The sequence below is a fragment of the Hetaerina americana genome, unplaced genomic scaffold (assembly GCF_022747635.1).
Source record: "Hetaerina americana unplaced genomic scaffold, ioHetAmer1.1.p SCAF_2, whole genome shotgun sequence".
Taxonomy (NCBI): domain Eukaryota; kingdom Metazoa; phylum Arthropoda; class Insecta; order Odonata; family Calopterygidae; genus Hetaerina; species Hetaerina americana.
In genome coordinates this window covers 3,305,655-3,323,188 of record NW_027286763.1, presented here as the reverse complement: position 1 = coordinate 3,323,188, position 17,534 = coordinate 3,305,655, and the positions used below count along the sequence as shown (strand labels likewise).

At 38.0% G+C, this 17,534-nt stretch overlaps 1 protein-coding gene across 2 annotated transcripts in view; it reads right to left on the bottom strand.

The window, feature by feature from the left end:
* Nucleotides 1-1,227: 1,227 nt before the first annotated feature.
* The window catches only part of krz (beta-arrestin protein kurtz), a 66,655-nt gene continuing 50,348 nt past the window's right edge, over nt 1,228-17,534 (bottom strand). For both annotated transcript variants that reach the window (XM_071584753.1, XM_071584752.1), the window contains exons 11-13: nt 11,041-11,127; nt 8,852-9,028; nt 1,228-5,211 (exon numbers count right to left, since the gene is read on the bottom strand). In XM_071584753.1, coding sequence (XP_071440854.1) covers nt 5,121-5,211; nt 8,852-9,028; nt 11,041-11,127 — 355 coding nt within the window. In that variant the 3' untranslated portion in view covers nt 1,228-5,120. The remainder of the gene's footprint in view (nt 5,212-8,851; nt 9,029-11,040; nt 11,128-17,534) is intronic.

The following is a 17,534-nucleotide window of genomic DNA, read 5'->3' as shown; positions in this document are numbered from 1 at the left end:
TTTAAAAAAATATTTTTGTCAGTACCTAGGGTAAAAATATTTTATTTTGCATTACCGAGACCATTTTTTTTATCATTATCCATGCTGCCTTCTTTATTTTTTGCATTGCAAATTAAGTCCTTCCATGCTTTACTTATGGCACACCTTATTGAACTATAATAATACTCTTTATATTTCATGTAAGCCTCTTTGCTATTTGTTATTTTAGTGAGGTTACAGTTTAGTAATTTTTTAGGAAAGCAGTATTCATTCATGTCCAGGAATTGACCTACAAAACTTGGAAAACTAATCTGCTTAACTAAGCCTGAACAAAAACCATACCAATGAATACAAGATAGAAGCAGTTTGAAACTCTTTGAACATGCTGCTGATATGGGGTAAATAGTTATTGTTTTACTTCTATTTGAGAATTCCATTGGAGTTAATAACTTAAGAGCCTTAAAAGTGAAACATACCTGGATGGTCAGACATGAAGCAGTCAAAAATACTTATACTATAAAGTTCATGACCACGTTGGCAAGCGAGTACACAATGTAGGCAGGCAGAAAGACGAGTCGGCTGTTTGTTTGCCCAGGGTATATTAAACCAAAGCAAAAGATTTTCCAGAGCCTGACAATCAATAGTATTCAGTGTTAAATTAATGTTGAACTCCCCACAAATTATGACATTGGCCTTCAGAGTCAAGAAAAGGGATAGCACTAGTTCCAGCTGATTACAGAAATGTTCAAATACACCATAAGGGGAGAGATACACAAAAGCTATGATCACTTTCAGGTACTTCAACATGATCGCAGATATTTCAAAGTGCAATTACACACAGAATGTCCAAATCAATTACTTTAAAAGCCAAAACTTTCAAGGCATAAATACACATACACAAAAATTTTTTGATGCAGGCCAGCATGGGAAATGTAGTGGACCGGCAGTGCAATGGACAGTGTGTCCAGGCAGATCCTTCTAAAGAATTTACAGATTATTATTTAAGGCAAAGAAGTAAGAAATCTCAAAATATAATGAATACCAGTTAACTGAAGAGATAGCCATAGATTACTTCAATTAATTCCTTTTCATTACTACTTATACCCAAAATGTAAGATAAGGTATGAAATAATGGTAGTGCAACAAATCAATAGAACAAATTACAATAAATTGTAATTTTAATCAAACTAAACAAATTGTCCAAATTTACTGAAGCATGGGTTCCCAGTATAATCACTTCAAATTAAATATATGTAAACCATTTACTTCATCAAAGTCCATAGATATATAATACATACACAAAGTTTTCACAACCAATATTGTGCTCATAAGATGCAAAAAACATGCATAGCAAAGTTAAAAGAGACTCTTTTATGTAACTGAATAAGCAGAGTCAATTAATTTCACGTAAAATACACAGGATATCTGGCACATGATTGTGCAAATTCACTCACATGAAGACCATTTAAATAATAATTTTATACTGAACACATTGACAAAATATTTTCTTGTACACATTATGGATAAAATATTTATATGGTAACAGCTTGCATAGTAGTCAGCATATTGCTTTTTTACCAATAGTAAAGTGTGTACTCAAAACACCAAATATTGCATGAACTCCCACTAAAATACGCTTAAGAAGTCGGAAGTGGGAATCTGTTGGTAAAAACAGTTCAGGTCCATTCATTTCAAAGGTCTACAGCCAAATGACTAATACCGACTAATCACGGCATAAATAGAAAAGCACCACCCATTATCATAATTGATTCTCACTCATATTATCATGGCACAATCTACATGAAAACTTTTAACTTCCCACAGTTTAGTGGGCAAAATTGTCATGTGACAAAGCCTGATTCACATACAATCAAGGATCCCAATGCCATTTCACTTTCATGTGTCAAAAACGCTGACAGGTCAAGATTTTACATAAAAAATATTCAAATTACCTTCACAGTATAAACCAGAGTGAGATATCATATATTCAACCAAAGGCAAGTGCAAAAATACCTTTTTTATAAAATTAGCCCATCCTCCATGAGTCATAAAAGTTGCAATGGCTTTTCTCACATTCAATCAGGTGATGACTGCTGCCTAATACCCTGGATACCTGCACATAAGCATACCCAGTGGTACACTGTACAATTTCTTATGTGGAAAATGACTTCATACCTATCATAATGTCATAGGGCTACGAGGAAAGGCACCACTACACTCCATCCATTTTATTTCCAAGACTATGTAAAGAAAGACTGATGAAAATGGAGGGATTAGGAAGGAGTTAAAAAATATTGTTAAAAAATTCAGGAGTCTCTCTTCTCCTATCATTTCATACAAACACTTGTCATGTTTCCTGTATAATAATTTCATGTCATAAAGTTCAGACGACAATGACAAAATTGTATCTCTATCATTACAGGTGTACTAATAATTTGCATTGATTAGCCTATATTAAATTCATGAATGATGACATGAACATTTTGATTACCTACCCAAAATTTACTCAAAATATGCAATGGGGCACTTAATATGAATAAGTGAGTGTAAAACAAAGAATCAGTACAAAGTGAAGAGTAAAAGAATTTGGCATTATCTCTAGGATGATATGTGTCTCCCGAAGTATAATTCTTATGACACAACTAGTCTCTTACGTAATCACTTAACTCAAAATTTTCAATGGCATGATAAAAAAGTGTTCTACTGGCCTCTCTTTTTACCTATTCAGTTAACATAAAACACTAAGAGTGCAACCCTGGTACATTGTATAGGGGCTTCAATATTTCATTGCCACAGAAAAAATTCTAAATTCCAACAATTAACTTATAAGACAATGTAATAATAAATACATGAATATATAATTTAATAATAATATAAATTTTAAGTTTATTTCATAATTGAAAGAATTTTACTTAAGTGAGATTTACAAGTGCCTTTGAATGAGCCGCTAATGAAAAATGCAAACAATGTTTATTCCAATTCAAGAAATACCAGTGAATTACAAATATTATTTATCATAGAAACAAGCTAACTCAAAACCCTTCAAATGTGCAATCTCACAAATCCTTGGAAAACAATTGTAAAAAGTAGATAACAGATATTTCATAAAAAGCTAATATATAATTGACCAACCATGATTCAATCAAATATGCAGAGAATAAAAACAATTGTACCAGCAAAGAAAAAAGTTCATTTACTGAATATCTCACAGCTCAAAATCCAAATTCATTGTGAAGTTAGCAGAGAATGCTAATTGTTGTCGCTGAATTCCATCCCTTGATTTTGAAGGGCATCCCTCCAATCAAAAACACATTAGCTTCTAAAATAATTCAGCTTAGAAAGGAACAGTTGGGTTCATAGATAAATAATCATGAAGTTTGAACCATACAAACAGTCATCAACATGATTTCTCATTAACTTCATCAATCACACAAAGTTTTCAACATATTCAAGTGAAAGTAACAACCCAAGATGGCACAAGTAGCAAAACAATTAAAATGCAAAAGGAATGTGCCCGTTGACAGTTTTGAAAGTGTAAAATGAGTTTTCTTAGGTTTCCGCATGACAATAGTCATTTATACTTGCCTGGTAATCTATGATTTCACATAATGTACACAAAAATTATTTATTGAATTAGAAAGAATTATATTTGCAACAGATTATGTAATAAATAACTAATTTCAAACTAAACATGAAGAAATTCTATACAAAAATAAGTAGCCTTCTACAAATAATTTTTCCCATGCGTACCATATGTGGCACAGCAATGTTGTCGTGTGAAAAACATATCCCACAATGTCGCTATTCCAACTTCAAATGCATTTCAAAGGTCTACCTTTTCATATCCCATGATTGAATCATCATCATAATGATGTCATAAAGTTATATTCTTTAACTTTGTCAATAATGACTTGAACAAGTAAAATATGCTACATGCCACATGAAAAAGTCATACTTAAAATTATAACAACTGAAATAATTTAGAGAAAGTTATCATCACATCTGACTATTGGAGTATGAATAAGATTAAATGAAATCTAATTGACAGTAATATGGGCATTTTTGGCGATTCAATGAGATTTAACATTAAAAGCCAAAAAGCAAAACATGCTCATTTCACAGATAAAATTACTATGATCAACGAAGAATTATATAATGCCCTAGCATACTGCATATTACATATAATACAGAATATGATTTAAATGCAACACAGTTATAGAGACAGCACTTGAAAGTGTACAAAATATTCAGTTAAATGCTCAATAACACTGTTTAATACTCAATGGGAAGTATGGCAAGGAACTCCGAGGCAAAAACCAAACAAATCATTTTCCTATCACCCTCAATCAAGCGGGCCAGTTCTAAGCCACTCCCCAGCAACAATTAGCGGCAATTGTGCTCATCTGGTTCGGTGGAAACACAAACATGGAAGGGCATAGAGGCTTCCAAATAATTGATACAGATGGCAGTGATTCACAGAAGAAATATTGTTTGCAATCCTGGCTAAAGGAGTAGCTTGATATTCAGATGTAAATAAAGTTACAATGGAACTCTGCAAAGCCTGCCACGGATCCTAAAGCAACCTGGCCTAATAAAAACAATTCCTTTCGTTGTACAAATGCCTTCAGCATTTAACACTAATTCAAACAACCCAGAAACCATTAAGTATAATCACAAAGTAAAATTGAAATCATAGTGAGGGTATTTAATGACAAATAATAAAACCCAATTTTAAAATGCAAGTGTAATGCATCTGATCAGAATGGCTAGATTGGAATAAAATAATAATGAAACAGTAGGTCAACAAAATTAATTAAAATAACTAAACAGAAGTTGAACAAAAATGTAATTCATACAACTTTTCAGAATAAAAACTTTTAGAGTATCAGATGTGAATTGCGTGGTCAAATGCTTGGATGAGATGACAAAAATGATAGAAAAGATGACTTATAAGAGAGGAGTGTAGTGATGGGGAGCTCTCTCTGGCAGCTAACTCCCTCCCATGGACCAGGCGCTCGTTCAGTGGGGGCATCGGCCAGATTAGTCATTTGGAAGAGGAGAGCAAGAGAGAGACATGCATGCGTTACACAGAAGGTTAAGGAAGACGAGGAGTTTCCACCTCACACTCTCTCCCCCCCCCCTTAGGCCTCTGTCTCACCACCCTTGAGTCTAAGCCTAGCAAAGTCCTCAAAGATTATATCATCATCTTGATCCAAAGTTGTAACGCCATCCCTGCAAGGCACAAATGGAAATATTAAATTACAAATCCTCTGATAGCGACCTATGAGATTAAATCAACACAGAATTATAAACAAAAGAGTAAATACCATTGATCGGGTATTTCGAATATACATATTAAATGCCCAACTGGTCACAGCAGCGATTTCATCCCCGAAATCCTGCACTTTGAGAAGAAAGGCCACCGCCTCGATGTGCTGGAGCAATTTGAAATACTTCAGTACATGGATTACGGAGGAGAGGAGTTGACCAACGAGTTCCTTTACCCTTCGCGCTCCCCGTTATTGTATTTTCCTGACCCATCTTCCAACTAAACTGACACCAAGCAAAGCCTTTTCAACAATGTAGTAACCCCTCCCAGCCTGCACCTTAATCACTTAATTACCCAGTGCCGTTTGCAATACCCATTCCCACACTCCTCTGCCAACTAATCGACGCCAAGCAAAACTGCTTTCTTTCCCCAACAATATATATACATATTTGTTTTCTCTCAACAATGTATTTTTTTCAACAATGTATATTTTTGTCATATTTTATATTTTCAACAATGCACGAATTCCTTCTCCCAGCCTGCTAAATTTATCAATGTTACCATTCCTCCTCTTCCTCCACCCCTTCTTCCTACCTCAACCGATCCTTGCTTCCCTCCCTCCCTCCTCTATCCACTCCGTCCAGAACTATACATACTGTTGCATAACATATTTTTATATCCTTTCATGAACTTTCTCATCAACCGGAAGCAGGCCAGCCGCTGGTCTTCTTTGTCCACACACCCCATCCCTCGAGTATAATCAATCACGCTGGCTGGTTTAGAAACAATTCCTTCCCTTCCATCTCTCCTTCTTCTCTTCTTTTCAATGCTCCCATCGTCACTTTCACACACACAATTTATAATTCTTTCATACGTTGACGGGTAGTTTTCACCTCACTACATATACACAATAACGTGGACAAAAACCGAAACCTGTGCCCTGTGACACACTCCATCTAACCACATGAATGATCGCATTCAAACTAAGGTTATCAAGAAGGAAATGCGTAGGCACCACGAGATATGCTGAGAAGATGACTCCTCGTGTAATAGGAACACCCTTTTCGAGAAGACGAACCCTGTACGAACTGTAGTGGAAACTTGATAGTCGAAACTTGCAACTCTGTAGTGGAAACTTGATACTTTTATGTGGACACCCATTACAAAAATGAAAGAATATAATAGTGCGGAAGGATGGCTAAACTAACTGTTTGTCAGATATTCCAATATGTAGCTTAGTTTCACCAATTATGTAGCCAAAAGTATACTGATGAAAAACTATTTTAAATTTTTGTGTTACACAAGAATTTATCCTTCAAATTCGTAACATGTATGGAAGAGAACTCAATTTATTCGTTTCCACATTTCGTGGCGATCAAGGCAGTAGTTCCTGAGCGAGTGCGATTTGAAATCCGCTGCCCAAATGTAGGATTTGAAAAAGTTGACGAACGAACCCTCTTCCCATGAAAACATCGAGAACACAGCTATCGCTTCTCGTAGAAAATCATTTTATTACTTCCAATGCATCATATTTCATGAAATATGAGCTCTTAATGTACATTGGTTATGTTTTAACATTTTTAAACTTTCAAATTAATTATGTCGTTCCCCTGAATAATGCTAAAAATTATGAAAATCTGATGACAAGCTATGCTCGTCCTCGCACAATTTGGCATCGGAAGATCATGACGAGCTAGACTCGTCATTTCAGCGCAAGGGGTTGAAGCACAGAATTTAGTGTGTTCTTCAGAATTTCACCGGCATTGGCATATGGTTTCATTGTGATGGCCTTTCACTCTCTCCAATGCTCGGCATCCCAAGAGCTAATAAACCAAGGCAAGCAACCTCCCCTACATCCAAATATGTGATTCGGAGCTTCTGTCCAAGCCTTCACTTAAAAATTGTGATGAAGTAATGCAAATTGTTGGTTTTGAGCTGATTTTTCTAGGCCATTTTGCCTCTTTTTTGAATCTTCGTGGAGGAAATGAAAATAAGGTTATCGGTAAGGCATACATTGATTCAGATCAAACTAATATGGAAAAATATTTTTGAGGCTCATCAAAGTAAATTTTATGATTAAGACACCTAAGTTAATTATTTGAGCGTGGAAGGAAAAACTTTACAACTGAATTCAATTATCAGAATGAGAAATGCTCGGAAAGGTGTATCAAGCTAATAGAAGATTGTGTTGACGTAAAAACATAAATTTACCCAAAATAATGTTTTTCTATTTTTTCCCGAGGACTTATTGAACGAGCTGCATAACTTTGACTACTGGAAAAAACACAGCAATTCAGCAGAAGGTTGTTTTTGACGGTTGAGGGCAAATTTCACCAAGTACTACGCCACACATCAGGTGAGATTCATGCATCAATGGGATAAGAGAGGTCACAGAGTCCAGTCATGAATTGACTTGAATCAAGTGCGCACCAATGGGTGAACACAGAACTCAATTTTCCAACTCCAATGATTCACGTCACACAATTGGTTGCTTAAGAGGTTGATGAGAGGAGAAAATTTTAAGAGTACACCCATTGGGTTCGCATACACTCAAATATGAGTTGGACTATTCTCCCAGTGGGATGTTTACCAAGGGGTGTGCATGGAGGAGGGGGAAAGCATGAGTGAAGCTGTAAAGGAAAAGTTCAAAGACCGAGGATGAAGTGTGGAAAAAGAGGTGACATCATTAGTTCAATAGTTTCAGCCTCAACTTTGTGGAAGTTCATTTTAATAAATGAAAAAGAAACACTTTGTTCCAATCCACCACTTTAAAAGTGGTGGATTGGAACAACGTGTTTCTTTTTCATTTATCAGGTGACATCATACGCAGCTGATTGTGAGTTAAACACCCCCCGTGTAGCTCTTCCCCAAAATTTCAGAAATTGCTTTTGTCACGGTGGAGCCGAGGTAATCTTAAGTCCCCGAAGGCATTCGAATATTTGAGTTTAAGCAATCACCCAAAACCAAAGGGCCGACAAATTTGTTAAATGTTCACACTGACTGAAATTCACTTATGACAAATAGAACTCAACAAGGCAGTGCTGGGACCATCACTTAGATACATGTAATCCACTTCAAGCGTGCTTCCACACAAGTACCCATCAAGTGAAGATTGACTGTAAATATTGATAAAGTATAAACTGAAATTATTTTTAAATTTTGCAATGACCATTCCTAAAATGCATCAAAATTGGTAATATGGAAGTCCTATGGCCAGTTAAAGTTTTAGGCATTGAAACAGTGAATCTCTGGGATATAAATAATAATTTATCGGTTTTCTGATGCTTGACTCTCATTAAAACCTAAATGAAGAGTCTGGGATTCCCATGTATTGATAGAACAATTTCCTGCATCATCAGTAATTGCAATGAGCCTGAGGTGGAGGGAAATCAATGGAAGGGAGGCACGTGGGAGTGAATGACACTTTTTGAGAATGGGCTCCTTCATTGGGAATTGGGATTCCTGCCCAGAAGTGGCCTCGTTTCAGTAACATCTATAAATAATATACTTTAACTTATGTAACTGCAATGTCAAACGCTAAAATTTTCAGGATTGTTAGCAAGAATAACACTATAACTGCCCAATTTTTCCAACAGAACTTACGTGTCCAACTGAATAAGATTGGTGTCATTAGAAGGGGTCGTTTCGGGTCCAGGAGTGGGTCTCCCATCAGAGGGGGCCTCTCCTTCACTGGTGACTGCGTTCAGTGCAGGTAAGGAATTGGATTCTTCCTCAGGCTCAGGATGCATTAGGGTGAATGGCAGCTCAGCCACCAAATCACTGCAATAAAGAAAGCAGAAATGATCACGATAAACAAACATAATGCATTTAGAAACACCACCTGGATTAGTAATAAAGAAAAACATTGCAATACATTTCTTTTTCTCAAACAGTTGTCCTCAAGATGATTGAATGCAAAATATCGAGGGAAATAGAATAAAATAACAGTTTTAAGTTATCTCTGAATTTATGTAAACAAATGCCTTCAACTTTGGGGGGAGATTGTATTACGCAGAACGACAATATCCTGGACAATGTACAATATATTCTCATCCCAGGAGCATTCGTGTGACGAGTCATCAAAAATGTTGCAAAGGTATGACCATTCCATGCGAAATCAGCTGCATATTACCCCACAAGCCACTGCACCACTCCTTGTCTGGCTCCTAACCTTCAACCTATCTGGCATGGGTGACCCTACCAGGAGCAATGACAATTGCTCCTGGTAGGGTCACCCTTACCAGCACAGCTCTAGGGGGTCATCGGAATGCACAAAGCCTTCTGCCACTCACGGTTTAGTCGATGGGAAGACTTTAAAACTATATAATTGAGCAATATGAAAGTGAGCCAAACTTATATCTTTTCCTCAATTTGGCTGATAGAGTTAAAAATAAGCAGAAGGGAAAGAAGCCTAACCCATGTGCTGACGATGATGGGTTCATAATAAAATGAGACAGTGCCTTGAAGCTAAAGCTATTACGGACAGCAGTGGAGACGATACCACTTCACAGCCATTTCAGAAAGCTGAGCGTGACAAAAGCCAGTAGTGATATGTCGTCTTTAAGACATTTGGTGATCACATTCATCATTCCCCAGTCAGACACACCACAGGACTCATGGAAAGCCTGGAAAAGATCTGGGATTTTTGCATGATGTTGGATCTATGTTTTCTATATTTGCCATGAAATTAGCTGTGATTACAGTGCTTGCACCTCCGCCATACATGCCCCATTCTCTGTGCTTGAATACCAGTCAGTAATTATCAAAGTCTTTAGCCTTAGTATACCTCATGTTTGGCGAGGAGACATGGTCGTTGAAGTACGATGATAGGGGAGGATTTGAGGCTTTTCAAATGTGAGTGGGGAGAAGGTTTTAAGTGCAAAGAGAGGAAAACAAACGAGTAAGTACTTGGTTTGATGGGCGAGAAGAGGGGATTGTCGGGAGAAATCCTAAGGAGGCAGGAAAAATTGATAAAGGGCATATTGATCGCAAGTGGGATGTTGAAGACCGCAATAGAGGGGAGAATGTTAGGGAAATGAGGAAAGGGCAGGAATGGGATAGGGATGTTGGATGGGATAAAGGAGAGAAGTACGCAGAGATGAAAGAACAACTTGTTGTCGAGTAGGATGTTGGGTTGTGTTTTGTAAGGAGAGCCAAAATAATTATTTGGTTTTTGGGTCCATCCAAAACCTACCTTAACCAGTATACAGGCCTGTATTACCTAAAATAATAGTTGTTTTAATTTCATTAATGTGCACATACAGGAATATGATTCTGATAATACTGTAGAATCCCATTGTTTTATTATTTCCAATGGGTTATTTCATTGTTGACTAGTTTACTCAACACACACAAAGTTTGGTTGATAACGAAGATATGAACGGTGACATCATGGGATTTCCTTGAGTGAGAGACCGCCTGAGCATATTCTCAACACCACATTTCCTTTCAAAACTTCACCATTAATTTCAACAAAAAATATTATACGAATTGAAGAAAATGAAATGGAGAGAGAGAGAGAGACAAAGAATTTGGATTTACATAGTTTCTTTAGCCTCAAGATGTGGTAATGACATCTCAAAATCCTTATGACATCAGTCAAAACAAGGCACATGAAAAATTGTTTGTTAATTTATTTGGGTAAAATGTTCACTGTTTTCCCCTGCTCACAATCTTGGCATGCTGTGAATCACTCAAAATATATTATGCAATGACCAAAACATATTATATATTGACAAATGACATGTCTCTAGCAGGATAATACATTTTATATTTTTACTTAAAAGACTTACCCACCAAGAGGTCCAAGACAAAGCTTCACCTTAACTCTGTACTGAACTATGATTCCTAAGTTCTCTCGTTGGGAAGGATCAGCAATACTACAGAAAACAGAAACGAGATAGTTTAGTGATTCGAATCTTAATGCATTTAACGGCACATTATAAACTCTAATGAATAAAAGCAGAGGTTTTAGCAAAACAAATTACTGTAAAAGTTATATAAAAAACTAGGTTGCCCTTTTTTGTGCAATTTGTACAATGCAAACTATACCAACACAAAATGTTTTCGATTTATAAAAAATAATCATGCAAAGCAAACAAAAAGAAGCAGCTAACAAATCATCACTGACCCAGAGAAACTAACACAAATTTAAGGAAAAACTATTTTTAGCATTGAATGCATACAATTAAAGCCAAGCAATGAATCTGAAACAAATATTTCCTAACTCCAAAGAACTGTTTTTAATCTACCTTTATTTTTGCAATATGATTGTTATCACTAAAGGGTCAAAATTATTGTATCAAAATCAATATGAATGGATAAAATATCTAAACTAGAAATGTTATTACATTACGAAGCAAGGTTAAGTGCCCAAATAAATAAGAGTATAATTTTGACTAAACATGAGTTCGCTATCCCAACTATTATGCTTCTAAATGCTTACGACAGTTAAGGATAGCAAACAGGAATCAGTTTATACTTTCTTCTTTGCATTTATAAACGGTAGTTAAAGGTAATTCAAATAGATGAAAGGCCAACATACATTTTCCCTAAGGGAAACAATAATGGAGAAAATTGATAATATCAATTAAGCATACCTGGTAAAACATGAATTTCAACTTCATTTTTATTCTGAGAACTTTTACTTTTAAGGCCATGAATTGAGTGCTGTGGAAGAAGGGTCATCTTGAGAAGGAGCTGGTGCTCTTAAGTTTGTCAAGGCTAGCTCCAACCATTTAAAAATCAGACTAGTAAAAGTAGTTGATTCAGGGGAGGTGACTAAGAGCTAAGGTCATTTGAACCCTTAGGGCTGGCTGGATGGGAAAGGAAGAAGGGTGGAGAGAAACTCAGCATCGGCATAAGAGTCTGCTCTTAACAAAAGGCACCAAGGGGTCAAACTCAAACTGCTCTCACCAAAGCACCTCAAGTAGGGATCGGAATACCACTGAAAAATATCAGCCATCTCCGGGATTCGAACGAATGCCTTCTGAGTGGAAAGACAGGACAATAGCCACCACACCATCCTGATCCCCACAATTCATACCATAGACTAGATATTTGCATGGAGGTGAAAGAAAAAGGTAGGTCAGAAGTCAGTAGGTGCATTTTTAAAATAGTTGCCATATTTTACTGAGCAAGAACAATATTTATGAAGCCATATAGTGAAGAATAGTAGGACAAAAATGTTTTGAAAATGGCTATTTCTGAAAATTTGTTTTGATGGATGAAAGAAATCATGTTTTATGGTGTCAAATGGTCTTTCGAGACTTGTGAACGGGATGCCTGAGCATGGCATGATGGTGGAACTATGGCAAGCATGGACGAATGGCAGCTACAGAGGTATTAGTACGATAAAAGTGAAGATGGCAGGGCAATTCGGGTGCAATACAAAAACACCTTCCTGTTCATATCTTGCGAGAAGACCTTCAAAATTGTGGAAGACTATTATCTTCTTCCTTTGTGTGAATAAAGTAAACAAAAGCTATTGGATGCTACATCTTTGCTGCAGGATGGAAAAGAAGCCAGTTGAAAAATATGAATGAGACATATTCGAAAAGTAAGGGGCACTTCCTCATATTCAAATATTAGTGGGTCAGAGCAAAGCTTTACGTATGCAGTGCCATCTATTGATTGTTTCCAAATCCATTGAAGTAGTTTTCATTCAGTAGCCATTTGCCCGATGCTGAATGCAGACAGCAACGTCCAAGATAATCATTGCCGCTGCCAGTCGCAAAGTGCAGGCAGCCTTTTGATTTTTGTGTGCAAAAGAATCATTGGCATTAATGACTCATCAAGTTTATTGGAGTCGTGCCTAATTGATGGACCCACAGTAATGCGTGAAGGAAAGGTTAGGCAATGATGTTGAGACTTCAAAAATGGTCAAACAAATGTGCACGATGAAGAGTGGAAGGCCCAGTAGTCAGACCGGATGGCATCATTCAAGTTGACCAGGAACTTCAACCTGGTCATGAATTGACGATCAGTGCTCCAGCTGATGAATTTCCTCAGGTTGGACGCACCAAAGAGCAAAGAATGTTGAGTGGACAAGCACTTTCGGACCTCCATCGACAAGATTGATCACCCACTCCTAAATTCCAACCTCGCACCTGGTAACTATTTAGCCTTTGAGACAGTGGCTGGGTCGACAACATTTAAAAGACAATGAGGAACTCAAGACCGCAATTGTCAACTGGTTCAATTCCTTGGTGATGAACTGCTTTGCTGAGTGATTGAAGAAGCTGGTGCAGCGTTAAGAAAAATAGGAGTGATTATCTTGAAAAGTGAAGCAGGTTTGTAGAAAACTACAACTGTCCATGAAAATTTTCATAACGAATCAAATGTTTTTAATGACAAAAGGCCCCTTACTCTCAAATGTGCCTCGTGTATTTCCACATTCCCTTTTTCAAATTCCACATTTTTGGTGTTTTTACATATGATTTGGACTCTCACCTTGGTAAATTGTAATGTACAAGTGATTGTGTAGCATAATTTTGCAATATCACTATTAGAGAGCCTTCACTTGTACCAGTCATGTATTTTTATTCCTCAAAATGATGTTTCTCTCAAGTCCACTCACAATTAGTGTATCTACGGCACGAATGATGATGAACGGCAAACAAAGCAATCATGGAGACTATAATACGAGGGTCATCCGGAAAGTAGTACCCGTTCGTGCCGCATGAAGTGCTGACGACGCGAGTAGCCGCTGGACGAGGTCAGATAGCTTCAGTGGCTTGTCTGCCTTCTCTGAGCCAAGTTGCGTGACGCTAGCATTGCCTGTGTTGTTTCTGTGATTGTTTACAATGTTTAAAAAAATTGAGAACGCCGCCAGTTGTGAAGTGAGGGCAGTGATTAAATTCCTCAATGCAAGAAACGTTCGCCCATGTGATATTCATCGCCAATTAAAGGAGGTGTATGGAGACAATGTAATGGACGAGTCGTCTGTTCGGCGGTGGTGTCGCAACTTCAACATGGGGAGGGGGAACACACACGACGATGAGCGTTCGGGGAGACCGGCTGTCATTACAGACCAACTGGTGAGCTCAGTTGACGAATTCGTGAGGAACGATCGGCGCGTCACAATTGATGACATCTGTGAGCATTTTCCCAATGTTTCTCGAACAATTGTTCATGAAATTGTTAAACACCATCTGCATTATGCAAAAATTTGTGCAAGATGGGTCCCTCGCGTATCTCAATGAGCTGGCGGCGAAGGACTATGCAGCAGGAATACAGAAACTTGTCACACGTTATGACAAATGCCTTAATTTGCTTGGAGATTATGTTGAGAAGTAGTTTAAAGTATCCTCTTTCAAATAAAATTTTTTATGTTTGTTAATATTTACTTTTGTGTCTTTATTTCACGAACGGGTACTACTTTCCGGATGACCCTCGTATTAAACCAGGAGTAGGCGACAACTTATTGAGTAACCTTTATAAGGTCTTAGCTATGGGATCACCTCTCTCACCACTCCTTGCAGAAATTTTCATGGACAATTTAGAAGAAAAGATATTTAATGGCAAAGATAAATTAGTAGATAATGTCCTCTATTGGTTCAGATATGTGGATGACGTTTTATGCGGCTGGACAGGGACCGATAGACAGTTGACGAAGTTCCATCAGTTTTTAAACTCCTTACACTCAGCCATTAATTTCACTATGGAAAAAAGTGTGGAAGACGAAATCAATTACCTCGACCTAACCATAGGCCTACATAACCAAAAACATACCTTCAAAATCTATAGAAAGCCCACCTACACAGATCAAGTAATTCCATCAGATTCGTGCCACCCTATATCCCATAAGCTAGCCAGTTTCCACTCCATGATAAATAGACTCATTAGAATCCCGATGTCCCAGGACAACTGGGACCGTGAAGTAAACATCATAAAAACCATTGCTGTCAACAACGGGTATAACGCCAACCTCATTGATACGCTCCTTAAGAAGAAAATAAGAAAACAAGCCACCTCTATCTGCACTACACTCACACAGGACACGAACACGTTAGATCGGAAATGGTGCAAAATTCCGTTCGTGAACCATCTTTCATACAATATAATCAAAGCCATCCCCAAGGACAATTTCCGAATTTCATTCTATATTCCATCAACACTATCCAAGTGTTTAAGCCAGATTAAGGACCCGATCGACAGGAATAAAAGGAGTGGGGTGTATATGCTTGAGTGCGAGTGTCAGGCCAGCTACATTGGTCAAACAGGGAGGAGTTTTGACAATCGGATCAAGGAACACCGAAGAGGAATTTATGCAGATAACACGAACTCTAATCTCGCGAAACACATAAACGAAACAGGCCATCACTGCAACTTCGAATTTAAAGTGCTACATCTACAAACGAAAGGGCGCAAGTTGGACGCACTCGAACAGTGTGAAATAATACAACACACAAAAAAAGGAATTCCCCTCCTTAATGATGTGTTTGTCACTTCACATTCCCCCCTTCTAGCCATCAATTTCCCCAATAGTTTTCCCCAATTTTAACCTTCCTCTTCTCCTGCCCCCCCCCCTACTTCCTCTCCGTCAACGACCACCCCTTTCCCCTCCCCGTTCCTCCGATTCCCCGGATGGACTCGACGGACAACACCACTGATCCCCCGACGCATCGCAGGCGTCCCAAGGACGTCATCCAGCCAGCAGACCAACGACCCTCGCCACGGGACATCACTCGCGAGGCCCACCGGCAGATTGTTCCGGCCCTTCATTGCTGCGGGGCCCTCTACAGCTCAATGTCTTTATTTTATTACCTGTGCCAATCCGGCGGTCGTATTGTTAATTCTCAGTATTGCCCCCAAAAAACCCCCCACCCCATGGAATTCCCACTGTTCCTCCCCGCCTCTTTGACCCCTCTTTTCATCCTTTCCCCTCATGGAATTCCCCTGTCCCCCTTTTTTTCCCCTCCTTTTTTCCCCCCCCTTAAACCCCCCACCCCTTGTATGCAACTATATATGTGGAGAAGATACGCACTTGTGCTCACACCTGATGATGATGTGAAAACATCGAAACCGGTAGTGTTGAAATAAAATATCTAGTGGAAAATTGCAATACCTGTGGTTTTAATATGTTATGCTTCCACCATATCACGCCTGAGACCTCATCATTCGGTCTTTATAAGGTCAATTGAAGGACATGTTGGCAACACCACAAGAATAACTTTAACAGTATCACTGCGCTTACATGCAAATGAATGCGAGAAATTCCACTGTGGAGCAATCTTTCACCTACACTGGGATTTGAGCTCAAATCCCAACCAAGCACTTTCGCCATTTAACCTACCAAGGTGTACTCTCTTCCACTGGAGTGCTAGCGTTCCTTTCCACTGCAGTGAAATGCAACACTTCAGTAGCTTAGCTGGGGAAAGAGGGCAGCTGGAAATATAGCCATCTTGGATAAAACCCATTACTACACTTGCTATGTTTCCATGGGGAGTATTTAATTAAGGCTGAAGTATTTTCACTTTCACAAACACTTTCCTGTCAGCCTGTCTTCTCTCTCCTTACTTGGAAACTTTTAATTCTAATGTGGTAATATGAAACAATTTGATTTACTGAGAGACAAATGCTCAGATTAAATAAAAGGAGATTGAAAAGGATTACCAAGGGACAGTAGAATTAAAATTGGGAAAGGAAGACTTGAGGCCTGCAGCACAAAATGGATGGCATACACTGATAATGGGCTTTTGCAGAATTGAAAGGGTCTCCTCAACTGGCGTAAGACCTCACTTGTCCAAGAGCCCTATCTGTTCAAAAGGATAAAATTATGCAGCTTCCTAACTATAGTATGAAAAGCTTAATATGTGCGCGTCTGTTGGCAGATAAACAATGCAACGCATGAGCTTAAAAGGGATCGCATTACTAGTTTTACCTCTGACATGAAAGTTACAATCAAGTCATCATTTCTAAGAAATGCAGCTAGAAAATACCTCCGAATCCACTTCTTTAAATCCCATATTAATTAACGAATTTACTGAACTTGTGACTCTAGCACAGATAGGTGCTCCATTAATAACACTGCATTCAGAAAGGCAACCATATCACATATTGCATTGTTAGTGGACATTCCAAAGGTGCAAGTCTCCCCTTATTCATTTATTTTTCTGTGATACAACTAATAAATCACATCTTTACAAATTTCTAGTGGCGAGTGATTGAGAGCTAGAGCTCTTGGAATTAAGGCTGACAATGTTTCAGTGACAGAATAATTGATGACATTCAATGGTAATAAACTATTAGATACTTAAAGAGGAGAAAATTGAAAAATGAAAAA